The 16,140-nt window shown below is 30.4% G+C and overlaps 1 protein-coding gene and 1 long non-coding RNA gene across 2 annotated transcripts; both read right to left on the minus strand.

The window, feature by feature from the left end:
- Positions 1–621: 621 nt before the first annotated feature.
- Positions 622–12,666, minus strand: LOC145330754 (uncharacterized). The gene is made up of 9 exons (XM_080175420.1): positions 12,651–12,666; positions 11,815–11,893; positions 10,821–10,901; positions 10,516–10,640; positions 9,873–9,947; positions 9,559–9,634; positions 7,998–8,087; positions 3,605–3,649; positions 622–1,707 (listed from the first exon to the last, which is right to left on the minus strand). The coding sequence occupies exons 1-9, from the start codon at positions 12,664–12,666 to the stop codon at positions 1,584–1,586; spliced, it is 711 nt and encodes a 236-aa protein (XP_080031546.1). The 3' UTR covers positions 622–1,583.
- Positions 12,665–15,873, minus strand: LOC145329269 (uncharacterized). The gene is made up of 3 exons (XR_013882834.1): positions 15,806–15,873; positions 13,466–13,723; positions 12,665–12,793 (listed from the first exon to the last, which is right to left on the minus strand). It is a non-coding gene; the product is annotated as an uncharacterized LOC145329269 (long non-coding RNA).
- Positions 15,874–16,140: the final 267 nt, after the last annotated feature.

Consider the following 16,140-nt stretch of genomic DNA (forward strand, 5'->3'; position numbering starts at 1 on the left):
TTATAAATGTTTTGAGTACTGTGATGATTTTTTCCATTAGACATACAATGAACAAGGAAGACAAGATCAATAACAACAAATCAGATGGTCGTACAGATTTGAATTTAAGACTTAATAAGAAATGCTTTGCTTATAATGATTACAAGTCCTGATAATCAACATTTCAAAAATCAAGTGATTTATGATGTAATGTAGTAAAATGTAATCAAAACAGTACAACTTACTTTGTTATATAATTTATTTTGTACAATTCTTAGCTCATTCTGGATGTTATCATTCTTTCATTACAAATAATATATCTTAGTAAACTGGATGGGTGATCATCTAACTGCATTTAAATACATTTTCTATCGAAGCTGGGAACGAAACAATGTTTTAAAGGGACATTCTTATATATAGATTTTTTTTTAAAAATAATAAAATAATCTACCTTTAGGTAGGTTTGAAATAACTTAAAGCAAAGGCAAAAACTCGCAAAACAGCCTGTAGTTACAACATTGAATAAAAAAGAACACACGTACAATTCTAGTCGTATTATAGAGAAGCCCTGCTAACACAAAAAATTATAAAAAAGAACTCATTTAATATTTATTAATAATTTATATTACTTATTAAGCACCACCGGTATTTTAAATAGTTTTTACATTATACAAAAATATTTTAGCATGGTATTTTATTTAAAAAGAAGGTTTAAAGACAATATTTGTAAAGCATTGATTTTTGCAACAAAAAATGAGATTATGTTTAAATGTGCTTTCTTACCTATCTCAATATATAACCCTCCCCCCTAATGACAGTCCATTGGGGGGGGGGGGGGGTAAGGGAATGTTTTTACCCTCTCAATCTTTGAAACCCCTCATTTTACCTCCCTCAAAAATTTCTATAAGACGTTAGAATTCAACCCTCAAACTTTTAAAACCCCTAATTTCAACCCCCTTAAAAAAGCTTGGACGCCCCCCCCCCCCCCTCCACTATATGGAAATATTTCTTATACAAATGATTTTAAAACAATTTGTAAATAGGCAGGTCTCTACAGCCGTAAACAACCAGCTTATTATATAATGGAATGATTTTTTACTGATTTTTAGGGGGTAAGGTCTTGTATATTTTAATGAATATTGCGAACCCTGCAATTAAATAGGCACTGTTTTATTATTTAGTTAGTACATTATCTTTAAAAGGACTTCTAATTCAGTCATTTTTAAAAGAATTTTATAAGATTACATATTTTGTATATCTATAATACAAAGTAGCAAAGCCCCTAGTATACATATATATTGGGCCAAGTCGTATAAAAATTCTAAGGCTTTTCTTAAATATTCTTTTTTAACTATGTATAGCTAAGGAAACCCTAACTCCAAGGCTCGCCTAGAAATTGTATATGATTTGGATTATTATCTAGGAGATATCTTTGCTTTAATGTATGCTTTAACGTAGCTTCTCTATTATTGTTATAAGCATTTACAACCGTTCGACAGTCAATTGAAAAATTTGGAAAATTCAAATGTAAAGAATCTGTAGTATATTGATATTTCTAGTTATTACTGAGCTACTGTTAGACACAATCCATATATTTATACAATCTAATGTAAAGAATCTGTAGTATATTGATACTGTTCTGAAGAATCATAAATATATTGTTCACTATCACTAATTCCCTCCTTTAGTATCTCCTCTGTAAAGTCTCCGCCAGTTTCTGACTTCTTTCTGAAATATGATGAAAACATTAGTTTAATGGATATATTATTACTTGGATCTTACACCAGATTTTATGTTCTCTGGTAAAGTTTTACCTGCAGCGGTTCAGATTTACCCCTTTACCCCATCCCCACCACTCCTACTGAATGAACGAATTGACCAATAAACAAGCAACATGTCAGCAAGCTAGATTGACGACATTTTTGTCAGGAATAAGATATAACCAACAAGCAAAATAAATCTAAAATAATATTTGGGGGGCAAATGGAGAGGTCGTCAATTTTACGATGTGTTGCCCCCCAACGACAGCTGAAAAACACGTATAGGTTTCGTGATTTTCTTCCGAATTAATTTCGTTATTGGTATGAGCTGCATTTTTGTTACTGTCATGATATCCACGTATATTCTACATTCATTTTTAATTTCCAGAAATATTTTTTTTAAATCTTAACGGAAAAACTTTAATAAGCTTGTAATAAGGTATTAAAACACGCCAAAGTTCTAGCAGTCAGACAAAAATACACCCTTCTTTTTTTATTAATAGACAATTTACTATTTACAAGAAAGTATATGGAATCGTGGAAAACGAAAAAAAAACATAGAAAGCCTACTAATCCGAAGCAGAGAATCCTATAATTACCCTATTCTTTTCATATATTCTTGAATAATATAAGTTTTGCCTTTTTACAAGTCAAGAGATTCTATCATATATTGTCTTGAAAAAAAAATTATTTAATATTTTGAAATTTTAAGATTTTTGTTAAAAGAAACTTTATCAAGAAATATTGACTGAAAAAAGTCTTATGGTGTGCATAGTAAACAACAAAATTAATTATATTGATATATGTCCTTACACTTTCAATGGTTTATAACTCGACTAAATGGCAGTTTATTTATAGGTGTCAATGACTGACATAAGATCAACGACAGTTTGTTGTAAAATATGTTTTATTTCTGATTCTATAATACAACAGCCAACAGAAGTTTTTTATGGCGTTTTCCCCTTTAGTGAATTGCTTTAAAATGAACGAAAATACGAGGGGGGGAGGGGGTAGCCATGCAGGTGTAGGAGTCGATCCCTGCAGGAGTTAGTTACAGTGAAAAACTATTCCTCCTCCTAATTTTGAATTTATAAGTGAGAGGAGGTGACATCAGTGTTTGACATTACCAATGTGGGAAATCACCATAATGTGATACATTTGTGGGACACCTATTTCTATTAAGTTTCAGCTTCCTAAATCCTATCTTTTCATTTCCTCCCGCCATTTAAATCCATTTCCTCTACCTGGACGGACAAAATTAATCTTTTAGAAAAAGGTATTTTCCATGAATATGGATATGGTAATAAAATCACCCAAAATAGAATAAAGTTCAAAGGACAACTTTCATGGATGAGTTTTGCTTGAAAATCTAGGCATTTAAGTCTATTTATCATGACAAAATTAACTTATACTTATATAAAGAGTTTTTTTCATATGGTTATAGTAATAAAACAAGCCCAACAAGAATAAAATTCTAAAGGAACTTTTATGAATTATACTTAAAAAACCATTGCATAATAAGGTATTTTTATAAAATATGTTATAATTATGTTAATTAACCTAAAAAAATTTTTTATGTTTCTTCAAAGGACATCCAAGGTTGGGGGCCTCCCCATTCCACCCAACTATATACATACCTGAGATTTATTTCCATATGCTTCCATGCTAGTCCAGCTGATATACTATATAAATACCTGAGTATTATTTCCATATGCTTCCATGCTAGTCCAGCTGATATGCTATATAAATACCTGAGAATTATTTCCATATGCTTCCATGCTAGTCCAGCTGATATGCTATATAAATACCTGAGATTTATTTCCATATGCTTCCATGCTAGTCCAGCTGATATGCTATATAAATACCTGAGAATTATTTCCATATGCTTCCATGCTAGTCCAGCTGATATACTATATAAATACCTGAGAATTATTTCCATATGCTTCCATGCTAGTCCAGCTGATATACTATATAAATACCTGAGAATTATTTCCATATGCTTCCATGCTAGTCCAGCTGATATACTATAAACATACACAGTTACATATATTTTAAATAGAAAGGTAGATAGATAATGAACATATAGATAGATAGACAGATACATATATATTATGAAAAAAATAGATAGATGGATAGACAGATAGATAGATTATGGAAAAAGAAATAGAGAGGTTGATAGATAGAGAAATAGATAGATTATGAACATATAGATAGATAGGCAGATACATATATATTATGAAAAAAAATAGATAGATGGATAGACAGATAGATAGATTATGGAAAAAGAAATAGAGAGGTAGATAGATAGAGAAATAGATAGATTATGAACATATAGATAGATAGACAAATACATATATATTATGAAAAAATAGATAGATTGATAAGCAGAAAAAAAGATTACGAACAAATAAATATATAGATAGATTCAATTTTATCACATCGATATTATAAGAAAAGTAATTTTTCAGTAAAAATGATATAATATTATATTGAATATTTCTTGCTTATTCTAATAATGATTTAAGGTAAATGCTTTTCATTTTATCTTTACAAATTTAAAAAGTTTCAGTCTTGTCTTGTTGCATATTGGTTTTTGTATCTGTTTCAATTAAAGTAGTGTTTAGTATAGGATAGCTTGATACACTTCAAGGTCTGTATTTATAAATATGCACCTTTACCGTGTCTTATATACAGAACACTTTTCTCTGGAACACGAGTTTGAAAAGAGTGATAGAACCTTTGTTGAAACAGTTTTTTTTTTAGGTTTAGGTGAAAGCATACATCCTTTTCAAAATAAGAAAGGTGACGCATAATAAAAGATTTGAGTCTTAACCCATAATAAGTAAATAACCAAACAATCATGTCATTAAAAGTACAAAACTTTTTGATTAATTTAAATATTTTGTAATTTTGTTGATTTTTTCTGATATTATCAAAGCGTTTAATCGAATTGTATTTATAGGAAAAAATTTTATGATATTTCTTTTAAATATTTCCTAAAGACAACTTGTTAAGAACTTAAAAATATCTACTTTTGCATTTCCCATCTCAGGTTCTTTCATTGTTTTCAACTTAATGCTCCAGGGAGGAGTGTGCAATATAATGCCATATTAACATATTCTATATTTTATGGATAACTAGCGGCTACGCCCCTAGAGGCCTCTAGTGGCACTTTAATTGTTTTTATTTATATTCAAAATATAGCTATTTAACGTTTATTTTTCGTTGAACTCTCTTTCTAAAATCGATAAATTAAAAAAAAATTTAATTTCTCTAGGGAGGGTAGTGGTACCCTCCCCCAAAATAATTATAAACCTTCCCGGGACATATGGGAATATACCCTGTTAAGGAGAACTCGGTCAGTTCAGTGGTTAGCGAGATCCTTCGGTACAAACACACAGACACACAAACATCCTGTTACTTTATTATAAGGATTAACTTTTGTATGAAATCCTTGACTAGTTGACTAGATGAGTAATAGTTTGTGCAACTTAGATCATTAAAACATCATAATCAAATTTTAAAGTTAAAAAATATGCAAACGAATAGTATAAAAATTGCAAGAAAGAAATGGATGAAAAAGTATTGCAATGTTTTAAAACCTGGAGGCCTAGTTGTAAACTCATAAAATATTGGAATGGTAAAAAGGGCGACTGTCAAAAAATTACATTTCCTATTCAGATTATAATCTTTTTTACAAACAAATAGGCAATTTCGGATTTATAAGAAAAGCCATTTCGTTCAAAATAATAAAAAAAATTTTTTTAAATTTTTAAGTATGCAACTTTTTAAGGGCCTGTTTACATTAATTTAAGCTTCCCTGTTAAGTATAACCAATATTTTTCAGTAGTTAGTAAGATGACATTTTTTGTAAGCAAAAAATAAACGAAAATTCAAATTCAAATTGATTTTTTTGCAACTTTTGTTGGTTGATTCTTTTCCGTCGTGCATTGACCATTGAACGGTGTTAATATTTATTGCAGAAGGGTAAGCCAGTGCTTGAAACATAAAACAGCAAAATAAAAAGGTCAAATATATTTTTTAATCCGGAATTTTTGGGTATTGTGAAAATTATTTCTTATCTCATTCAATTAAGTAACGAAATTTTTCTAGGATATAACTTATAGAAAGCTAACTTTATCCTAAGTAATTCAACTTATTATAGGTTTTGTCATGAGCTTCACACTAGGATAGGAAATAAATTTTTACACGATATAATTTACCCAATAAAAGCGACTATTAATGGAAAAAAATGCTCTTACACACCAAAATCTGTACACAATTTCAACCAATGACATGTCTGGAATGAACCTCCATAGTTCTCCTAATGGCTGATTTAGAGGGTGTTTTTCTAGATAATATGTCCTTGGTTAATTAAAATTGGATGAAAGGACTTTTGCGACATATTCAGTAAAAGTAAGATATTACAATTCTAAATAAACTACTTGAATATTTGTTTGGTTTTATTGTATTCGCACCCAAGCCATCCTGAAACTAACACCAATACACAACAATGGTGTTCTTTGCATTCTGCAAATCTTTATAATTAGCTTTTGAAATATTTTTACGATTTAATGGGGTTTAGTCTATTATGATGATACAATAAATCATGTAACTCGAAACAGCTAATAGTACCTAATACAAAATGACGTCATACAACATATACAACATTGGTCATTTGTATTGAATTACGTAACCATTTTTTAGGCACTATAAGCTGCTTCATTTAAGTCTTTATTTTGACGTAGAGCCGTAGTACTATGGGCAACAAAGCTTTCAGGCTCTAATAAATCTTATTAATTATCACCCAGGAAAAGGAGTATATATTCCAATACTTCTTCGAAAATGATCAATATCCAGTTGATTCGAACCAGTTTTTATACATACTGAAAAATTATGTATAGCAACTTTTTATATCCAGTTTTCTACGAATATAAAACTGTGCAATAATAAGATAAAAGCCAGTTTTTTAGCCCGTGCAATTTTATATCCACGATAGTTGTTTATAATACGATGTGATAAATAACTATTCCTGTTCTTAACTAACCTAAAAAATAATTTTTTTAAAGATAGTAGAAGGAGTGTGCAAGTTTTAGTCACCTAACTTCTGAAAACTGGTGTAAAATCTTTAGTTACTTTGTATGAGCAGAGCCATAATTTCACAGAAGCCTATAACTTGCTGTGCTAAACATAATAAACATTATTGCCTATCTTAGAATAGGTAGGAATAGAATTTACAGGGGTATTTTGGTTTGTCATGGAATAAACCAATTAGAAAAATGGTAAGGTACAATAACTGTATTTGATTATTCGGCATTGTTAAATCATTCATAACATAAAGATATAAAACATTTACGTTATCTATGGTATAAACAAAAAAGTTTTTTTTGTCTGAAGCTTAAGATCTCAATAACTACTGAAACAATTGGGTTCTCTATTTTAGATAAGCTTAACATAGGTCACTTCATGGTTTTAGGCTATTTAATTTTTAGATTTAAGTCTTGGAATGGGTTTAAACCATTTAAGAAAATACTATACTATTAACATATTTCATTATCATAGAAACAAAGTATTAGAAGATTTATGCAATAACCTAATTTTAACCCTTGTATATTATTCTAAAGTTAAAAATCTGTGTATATTATGGTGTATTATGTATGTATTATAAATATTAGATAATAAACAAGGCTATCTTATATTTACTACATTAGCTATTGATACTAGAATATCATTTGGGTCTACAAAATCTTGTTCATTTAAGACCAGATTTTAAAAATAATAATAAATAACAAAGAGGCAGATAGGAAGCCCAAAAATATAGTAGAAAGATAAATTTATGATATATGTAGGAATAAATATTTGGATAGATCGATATGATAGATAGATATGTATGTAGATAGAAAAATATATAAATATATAGGTAATAGGGAAGATAGATGGATAAATTGATGGTTTAATAGATTGATAAATGGGTAGATGGTGAAATGTATAGGTGTATAAAGAGAATAATGTATAATTGGGTAGATAAAAAAAGAAGTTATTGATAATGTGATCGATGGATAAATGGTTAGATGGTTAAATAAATGGATAAATGATTAAGTAAAAAATAAAATATTAATAAATGGTAATATATGAAAAGATATTCTGAATAGAATCATACAGAGTAGAACCAGTATTGCTATAACTCATTGATAGATAGATAGATAGATAGATGGAGAGATATAATAATAGATACATAGAATATATGTGACTATATTCCTGAATAGAATCATACAGAGTAGAACCAGTATTGCTATAACTCGTTGTTGTTGAAATTCTGAATCTGATACAACTGTGGGAATGTCCAAATCCTTATTTTTTTAAAATTACAAATCACAAAATTCATTTTTTGTAGCGAGCTGTTTCAGAAATCATTTCATACTAGATATCAGCACAGACTAAATATTTATTCTAGCACAGTGTGATATTATAACAAAGATACTCAATCTAAATATTTATTCTAGCACAGTGTGATATTATAACGAAGATACTCAATCTAAATATTTATTCCTGCACAGTGTGATATTATGACAAAGATACTCAGACTAAATATTTATTCTAGCATATTGTGATATTGTAACAAAGATACTCAGACTAAATATTTATTCTAGCACAGTGTGATATTGTAACAAAGATACTCAGACTAAATATTTATTCTAACACAGTGTGATATTATAACAAAGATACTCAGACTAAATATTTATTCTAGCACAGTGTGGTATTGTAAAAAAGATACTCAGACTAAATATTTATTCTAGCACAGTGTGATATTGTAACAAAGATACTCAGACTAAATATTTATTCTAACACAGTGTGATATTATAACAAAGATACTCAGACTAAATATTTATTCTTGCACAGTGTGGTATTGTAATAAAGATACTCAGACTAAATATTTATTCTAGCACAGTGTGATATTGTAACAAAGGTACGCAGAAAAAATAATAAATCATTTTTGGAGACAAAATTTAAATATCAAATTTCAAGAAAGAAATATTGTTTCTGCACTCTATAACTATCGCATGTCAGTACGTACGTCCATGATAGACAGCTATTATATATATATATTTTATTAGCTGTTGGTCTCAGCCCCCAAATTGACAATTAAGGCACTTTTAATGTGGGTGAAAACAAAAAGATTTAGTTTTGTAATAAAATTTATCTAAAAGAATTAATCTTACTAAATTTCTCCATAATTCCTTACAATTAAAAGCAATCCCAAATGATTGATAAAAACTGAGCAAAACCTTGCATACGTAAAGCACTAAAATCCAAAGTATTTTTCATTATTGATTACTGAATAGCTGCTCTATTTACATGTAGTGGGATATGGGAAAAACTACATTCTGTCTGTGAATATTTTAAGTTAGATTTTTTGAAATCTTGTTATTTTAAGCACGAAATGAATATTCCATAAAACCTTTGACATGAGAAATTTTTTTATACTGCAGTAAAGAAAGGGGACATTGGGCTGCATATTATACTAGTTCCAAAAGTTTTAAAATAACGTTTACTTATTCGTTGACTTAACAACTTTAGGGACCTTTATTGAAGTAAAAAGTTGAGTGTTCAGCGGTTTCAAACACTAGTTTTAATCTACAGAAGGGTTAATTCGGGTATCATCATTTAAGATGTACATCAATTTATCGACCATTGTCTTGTTCCTTTAGATTCCTGCTCCTACTGTATGTACATTTGTAGAGGGACAAAAAAACATTTAGATATAGTCACTTATAGAGTAGTTTCACCCTTCCAACAAGATTTTTGTGACTTGTAATTTTCCTTTAGAGATTCATATTCTGGTGGAGGATCTGAATAATAAACTGGCGTTGATGCGGTGCGGTTTGATACCAGACCTGGTTTTTTTATCATTCGGTTTTTGCAGGGTTCGGCAGCCTCCCGTTAGCCTGATTGCTTTTATGCAGATTTTTAGCAGATTTTTAATTTTTTATTGATTTCCACATATCTATGGCGTTTAAAATTAAGATCCGATTTTGAAATCTTTTTTTGGAGAAATTGTATCAAAATTAAATTAAATTGAAATATTTACGTATCCTTGTCTCATATCTATGGGTTAATGACCGAATGATGGACCTGGATATCCTGGAGGGGGGCAGCTGGACAGGTAGGTGGACTCGGTATTCACAGATAAGGCAGGAGATCTCAGTTCTAAAACATTAAAAAGGGTACATCTTACCAGTAGTTAAAAAAATTTTATCATGATAGGTTTAATTAAAAAAAAAATGTCTTCCGTTTTTTGTTGATCTTTTTTTTAAATATCTTATTTAACACCTTTACTCTTTTATATATTATTTACTATCGGCTATTTACTATCAGATTCCTATTATATAAGAATACTCTAGTAATAGAATGTATATTTATGTTCCTTTAGACCTGATATGGGTGTGTATTGGGGGAGCGATTTTGCATCCACCAATTGAAACAACCTCCAAAATACATATGGGGGTGTTGACCTGTTGGGATGAAGCCCCTAAAGGGTTCCCAATCGAATTAAAATCACTTTTTCAAATAATCAAACCCTGGCAACTAACTTTTTAACATACAAGTTCTAAGAATCAGGGCTCGGCTGCCACTTGTGTGCAAAAAATGGAAAAGATAAAAGATGGATCGTCTGATTAGGAACTTGTTTATACATCCAGCTGAATTTTAAAGTTATAAAATGACGATTTCACTGAGGCTTACACGCGGCTGCCGAGCCCTGCTGGAACCTACTTACCTCTGTAGGGAATATGCAGTCCGTTCCATTCTTGTTGATATTCTGTTTCAATATTTAGCACGGGAGGTTTCACCATGTTTCTGTACGTTCTTACATTCAAACCTTCCATCTCAGAACTAGAATTCCTTAAAAATAAAGACGTTTTTAACATGTTTCTATAAAAGAAATTAAATCCTACACTACCAAATTTCGTCATTGCTGAGCTACTTTCTACTACTATTTAACTTTTTTATATCATTTTAATATTTAAATTATTGGCATTACAGAATAAATTGTACAGTCCTTTGATTAAGAAAAAACAATACCTTGGACTGTCCTGATGACTTAAAGCAGATTCAACTCCAGCTATAGATCTCATTATGCTCAGTTCATCTGGACTTATCAGCCTATAATATCAAATATTTATAGAATTAGTATTTATACCATGTTTTTTGTTTTATAGTTTACATTATCTATAATACAAAGTAGAACGATGTTTGTCTGTCTGTCTGTTTGTTTGTAGCGAAGGATCTCGCTAACCGCTGAACCGATCGGGTTCTCCTTTACAGGGTAGCTTCTTATAGGTCCCAGGAAGATTTATAACTATTTTCTTGGAGGGTGGGACACCCCTAACCCCCCAAAAAAATGAAAAATACCCCCCCCAAAAAAAATAAAAATTTTATCTATTTTTAAATCTAAAACACGAAAAATTAGTTTAATAAAACCCCTTGGGGCAAAGCCCCTAGAGGCTAGGGGCGAAGCCGCTAGTCCTTATATAAAAGTAACAGGATCTGTTTTTGTCTGTGTGGTTGCTTGTACCAAATGATCTTACTTACCGCTGAACCGATATGGTTCTTCTTTAAAATTTAACTTCTCATAGGTCCTGGGAAGGTTTATCACTAATTTGGGAGAGGGATCTAACAACCTTTCATGAAAAAGAAAAATCGCACTTAGAAAAAAAGTGACTCCATCCTATTTTTCAAATTTTCAAGAAATAAAATCAAAAGTGGAGAGTTGATCTCACCCGCTTCCCTGAGGAGCCCCCAGAAGCCTCTAGTGTGGCTACTGGTTAGTTACCTTGTATTGTTAGTATTACTAAGCTGTTGTTCAAGATATTGTCCACCTGGAAATATTCTAGTGTGGCTACTGGTTAGTTACCTTGTATTGGTAGTATTACTAAGCTGTTGTTCAAGATATTGTCCACCTGGAAATATTCTAGTGTGGCTACTGGTTAGTTACCTTGTATTGGTAGTATTACTAAGCTGTTGTTCAAGATATTGTCCACCTGGAAATATTCTAGTGTGGCTACTGGTTAGTTACCTTGTATTGGTAGTATTACTAAGCTGTTGTTCAAGATATTGTCCACCGGGAAATATTCTAGCACCTGGCTCTTTATAGCCTGATATTTTTATACATATTTTATATTTTCCAACATTTATATACAGAAAGATCCTTTGAAAATTGTAGAAAATTAAAATTGTAAAATCGTAAAATAGACAGCTTTCCGCAGATATTTATATAAAAAATTATAACATTAAGGTTTACAAGACGAACCCCAATCTGTCCTATTTTGAGAAAGACGATTCCAGGTACGTCATATGCGTTTCGGGAAAGAAAAAGGGGATAGGGGAAGAAAATCTCTTTTCTTTTCTTCCCACCTTCCCTAAATGTATATGACGTCACTGGAATCGTCTTTCTCAAAGTAGGACAGATTGGAGTTCGTCTTGTAAACCCCGAGAGGACAACGATTAAAGCTAACATTCGTGAAAAATGTCTTTAATATGATGCTATACAGGCTGAGAACCGGTTCTTGACCAGCGGATATTAATAGGTACCAAAGCCATACAGGAAAATGAACTATAATCCTTATAAACATGTTTTCAAGTATGATACAATGAAAATCTATCCATCCTATCTGTTGTATGTGTGTACCAAAAGATCTTGAAAACCGCTTGATTGATAAAACTCAAAAGGTCAACAAAAATTGTCAACAAAAAGTCATTAAGCCAAAAATTGAAGGATCAGGTCTTGCAGGATCATTCCTGGAACCTAAAGATGACTTTAAAAATAAGATAAATTTTCCCCTGTAAATATATCAAGGTAAATTCTATATCTATTCCTCCCCGATCTATTAGAGTTGAGGCTTTGTTGTATACCTTTCTTGAATAACATAAAATATCTAGTATCCTGTGCACGTGTTTTGAATATCTGAGTTATTAATTGTTGAGTGTATGGATGTTGAAGGCACATTAGTAGACATACTAGGCACTGACCTTTCCAGGGAAGGATCCGTTGGGTCCTGAAATCATAATAATCATAAAGTAAAAAAGCTGAGTTAGTGTTACATTTAGTATTAGTGCTGTTTATGGTTGTTTTTAAGCTATTTTGTGGGCTGTAAATTAACCCTACCATGAGAAATTACATCTAAAGAAACTGAAAGTAATCCCTTTCATGCTAGATACAAATAGCCTATAACATGCTCTGAAACGATTGGTCAGAATCTTAGCGGACACGCAAACAATCAAAAAGATAGACATCATTCTACTTGATAAAAAAATAGTATTTTATGCTTAACAATACCTATACAATTTATTTTTATTATATAAATCTTATAATAAAGTACAGGATGTCTGTCTGTAAGTGCCAAAGGGTCTTGCTAACCGCCGAACCGATATGGTTCTCCTTTACAGTGCAGCTTCTCATAGGTTCTGGGTAGGTTTAAAGCTATTTTGGGGATAGTAACAACCTCTCAAGAGAAGTCGCAAAAAAATAACCCCTACTAGCGGCGTGAAAATATTTTCTGGTAAACAGTTGATCTTAACATAGATTAAATTTTACATGCCCCTAGCCACTAGTATATAAAATTGTACCTTATAAGGGGAATTTGCAAAAAAAAACAATGATATTTTGTCATCAAAACAAACCCTATGTCCCTGACTATAATAAATGAAATTGATTATAAATATCTCACCTTCCTTCCACCAAAATCTGAATTCATTGTTTCTTTCCTCTATTCAGTCAGAAAAAAAATGCTGCAAACAAATTGTGGCGGGAAAAAAACGCGGGAAATGAAAAGAGGAATGATGAGAGAGAAGAATTATTGATGGCATGTCACGAGGCATCCGAAAAATTGGCCGCCGTTTGCATTGGTGATGCCAATGATAATAATAATGAGTAATGTATGTATGTATGTTCTGCTAAGGGTTCTGTGTTCAGCCGCTAGCCAAGTCTAAAAATAAAGAATATAATCATTGTGATTTGATTTTTAAAAGCATGACGCATTTTGGGGAGATTTCAGAATTTTTATATAATTCTCGATCATGCCCAACTCGAAGTCTAAAAAATTAAACTCTAGCTCTGTAAAGTAAAAGGGGAAAGTAGCAAAAAATAACCTAAAACCACGCAAGATTTTACGTTTTATAAATTGTAGGGCCTAAATCCATCAAGGGGGCTATGCAAAGCTTCTCTAAAATGGAAATCTCAATCGGTTCAGTGGTTAGTGAATATATTTACCGGCAGACAAAAGAAATTATAGACAATATAGACAATAGACAATAAAAAATTTGTAAGTTTGTTTTTATTACATTATGTAAGTACAAAATCTTTTATAATCAATCCTATTATTATTATATTACAGTTTACTGTGGTTTTTAATCCAAAATATTGTTTTTCTTATTGTGTAAGGAAAAATATGTTTTAGGATTTTATGCTTAGAGCACAAAGTGCGTTTCTATCAAAGAATTGTGTAACATAGAAACAGGGGAAAATATAAGAAATGCAGCCTATCTATAACTTGCATATGCCCATCCATTACATATATTTGTTTCCTTATAATTGTTCCAATGATTATTGAATTAAATGTCTTCTTTACCAAAGAAATCAAAGTTTTGATTATTTATATACACTTAGACTTAAGCAAAACACTTGATGTCAAGATTTTTTAACTGTACAATTAAATTGAAGAAAAGCAAAATAGGACATTTTGAGAAAACTTGTTTTTTATCAATATTTGGGTGGATATTTTCACAAAGGGGAGGGGGGGGGGCGGTTGAAGATGACAAAAATAGAACACAAAACTGATATTTTGACCAGTTGAATATCCAAACTCAGATTAAAAGTTCCACTAAGTTTGTTTTTGTAAAATTATAAATTTTTATTAATTCAACGGCTAACTCCCTCAAAGAGGGGAGGGGGGTATTTTTGGTTTTTAATAGTCCGGAATATTTTTCAAATCATCTACCTGTATGCTTATCTATACCTTTAATATCTTTGCAATGATTTCCTTCTTAAACCATGTAAAGCAATTCATTTTGCTGGGGTATAATTAATTAAAAGTGATTTCTAAATATTATAAAATCATATAATTACAGCATAGTATAAGTAAAAATGTACTGTCACACCAAAGTTGAGTGTAAACTGTAGAAAGCAACCCAGGTGCTAAATGAAAATTAGGAAGTTCTTATATTTCTGCCAAAATCTTAGATCGATGTTTTAACAATACTAGTATACAGTATTTACGCAATTTTGCAACAAATATAAAAGTACAAACTGTTCAGACGTACAAATTAATGTACTGCTTATTAATTTATGACACTCTACATGAGTTTGTTCCTTTGTAAGGTTTTTCTGAATCTAGAGCTTTGCTTTTATGGATGTTGTCATCCTTGTTTGAAAATATAATTATTCAATTTATTTTATCAATCATTTTTCAATCAGAAATAATTCACAAAGGTAAATTTAATTTTCTTCGTCAATATATTGAATAACTTAAAATCAGAAGAAGAAAAAAGAACAATTTGTAGAATATGAAAGAAAGAGAAAAGTAAATTATAATACAGAATTTTTACGTGACAATATAATACCTTTAAAAAGCTTTGTAAGCAATACTATTTACTAAAGCTATAGTTCAAAAGTAGCCACCCTATTAAAATCTAAAGAGGAAGGGGACAATGGGCTGTTTATTACACTAGTCCCCAAAGTTTTATAATGACGATTTCTTATTCGTAGGCTTGACAAATTAAGGAACTTTTGAATTTTGATTTGTTAGTTTATTAAATAAATTAATTGTAATCAACAGAAGGTGTAATTTTATTCATCATTAATGTGGATATGCAGCAATTAATCATCCATTGTCTTATCCCTTTAGAACCCTGATTAAAATCTGTTGTGACAAAAAAGATGTATAAAAGTTAATTAATAAGCATCATAAAATTGTTTAATCTCTTTTCTAGTGAAAATTATGTTTGTAAAATCATCTTATAACTAGCTATTTAAAAATATTATTATTCTTGTAAATTTAATGTTTATATACCTTAAATTGAAACAATATTAGCCTTTCTCTGTAAACATTATTATGTTCATTCTAAAACATTCTGTTCTGAAAAATTATATTATACATATTTTAATGAATGCGGGAAGGTACATTAAACCAACCAACCAAAATTCAATAATAGTCCCCAAAGTTTTATTGTAACGTTTTCTTATTCTTTGGCCCAACAACTTTGGGGACTATTATTGCATTTTGATTGATTGGTGCATTAAGTTAAGTTTTCAACCACTAATTGTAATCTACAGAAAGGGTAATTTTTATAGCGCACCATGTAAATTTCTTCTCTTTACAAATGTTCATATGTAGTATTAAGCATC

This window comes from Acartia tonsa, chromosome 10, assembly GCF_053477335.1.
Source record: "Acartia tonsa isolate MP-2025a chromosome 10, ASM5347733v1, whole genome shotgun sequence".
Taxonomy (NCBI): domain Eukaryota; kingdom Metazoa; phylum Arthropoda; class Copepoda; order Calanoida; family Acartiidae; genus Acartia; species Acartia tonsa.

Coding starts and splice junctions, on each gene's coding strand:
- LOC145330754 (XM_080175420.1), bottom strand. Junction 3,650..7,997: donor CTCTGTATGATTCTATTCAG/GAATATAGTCAC, acceptor GTATTTATATAG/TATATCAGCTGGACTAGCAT. Junction 1,708..3,604: donor CATATGGAAATAATTCTCAG/GTATTTATATAG, acceptor ATCATATTTCAG/AAAGAAGTCAGAAACTGGCG.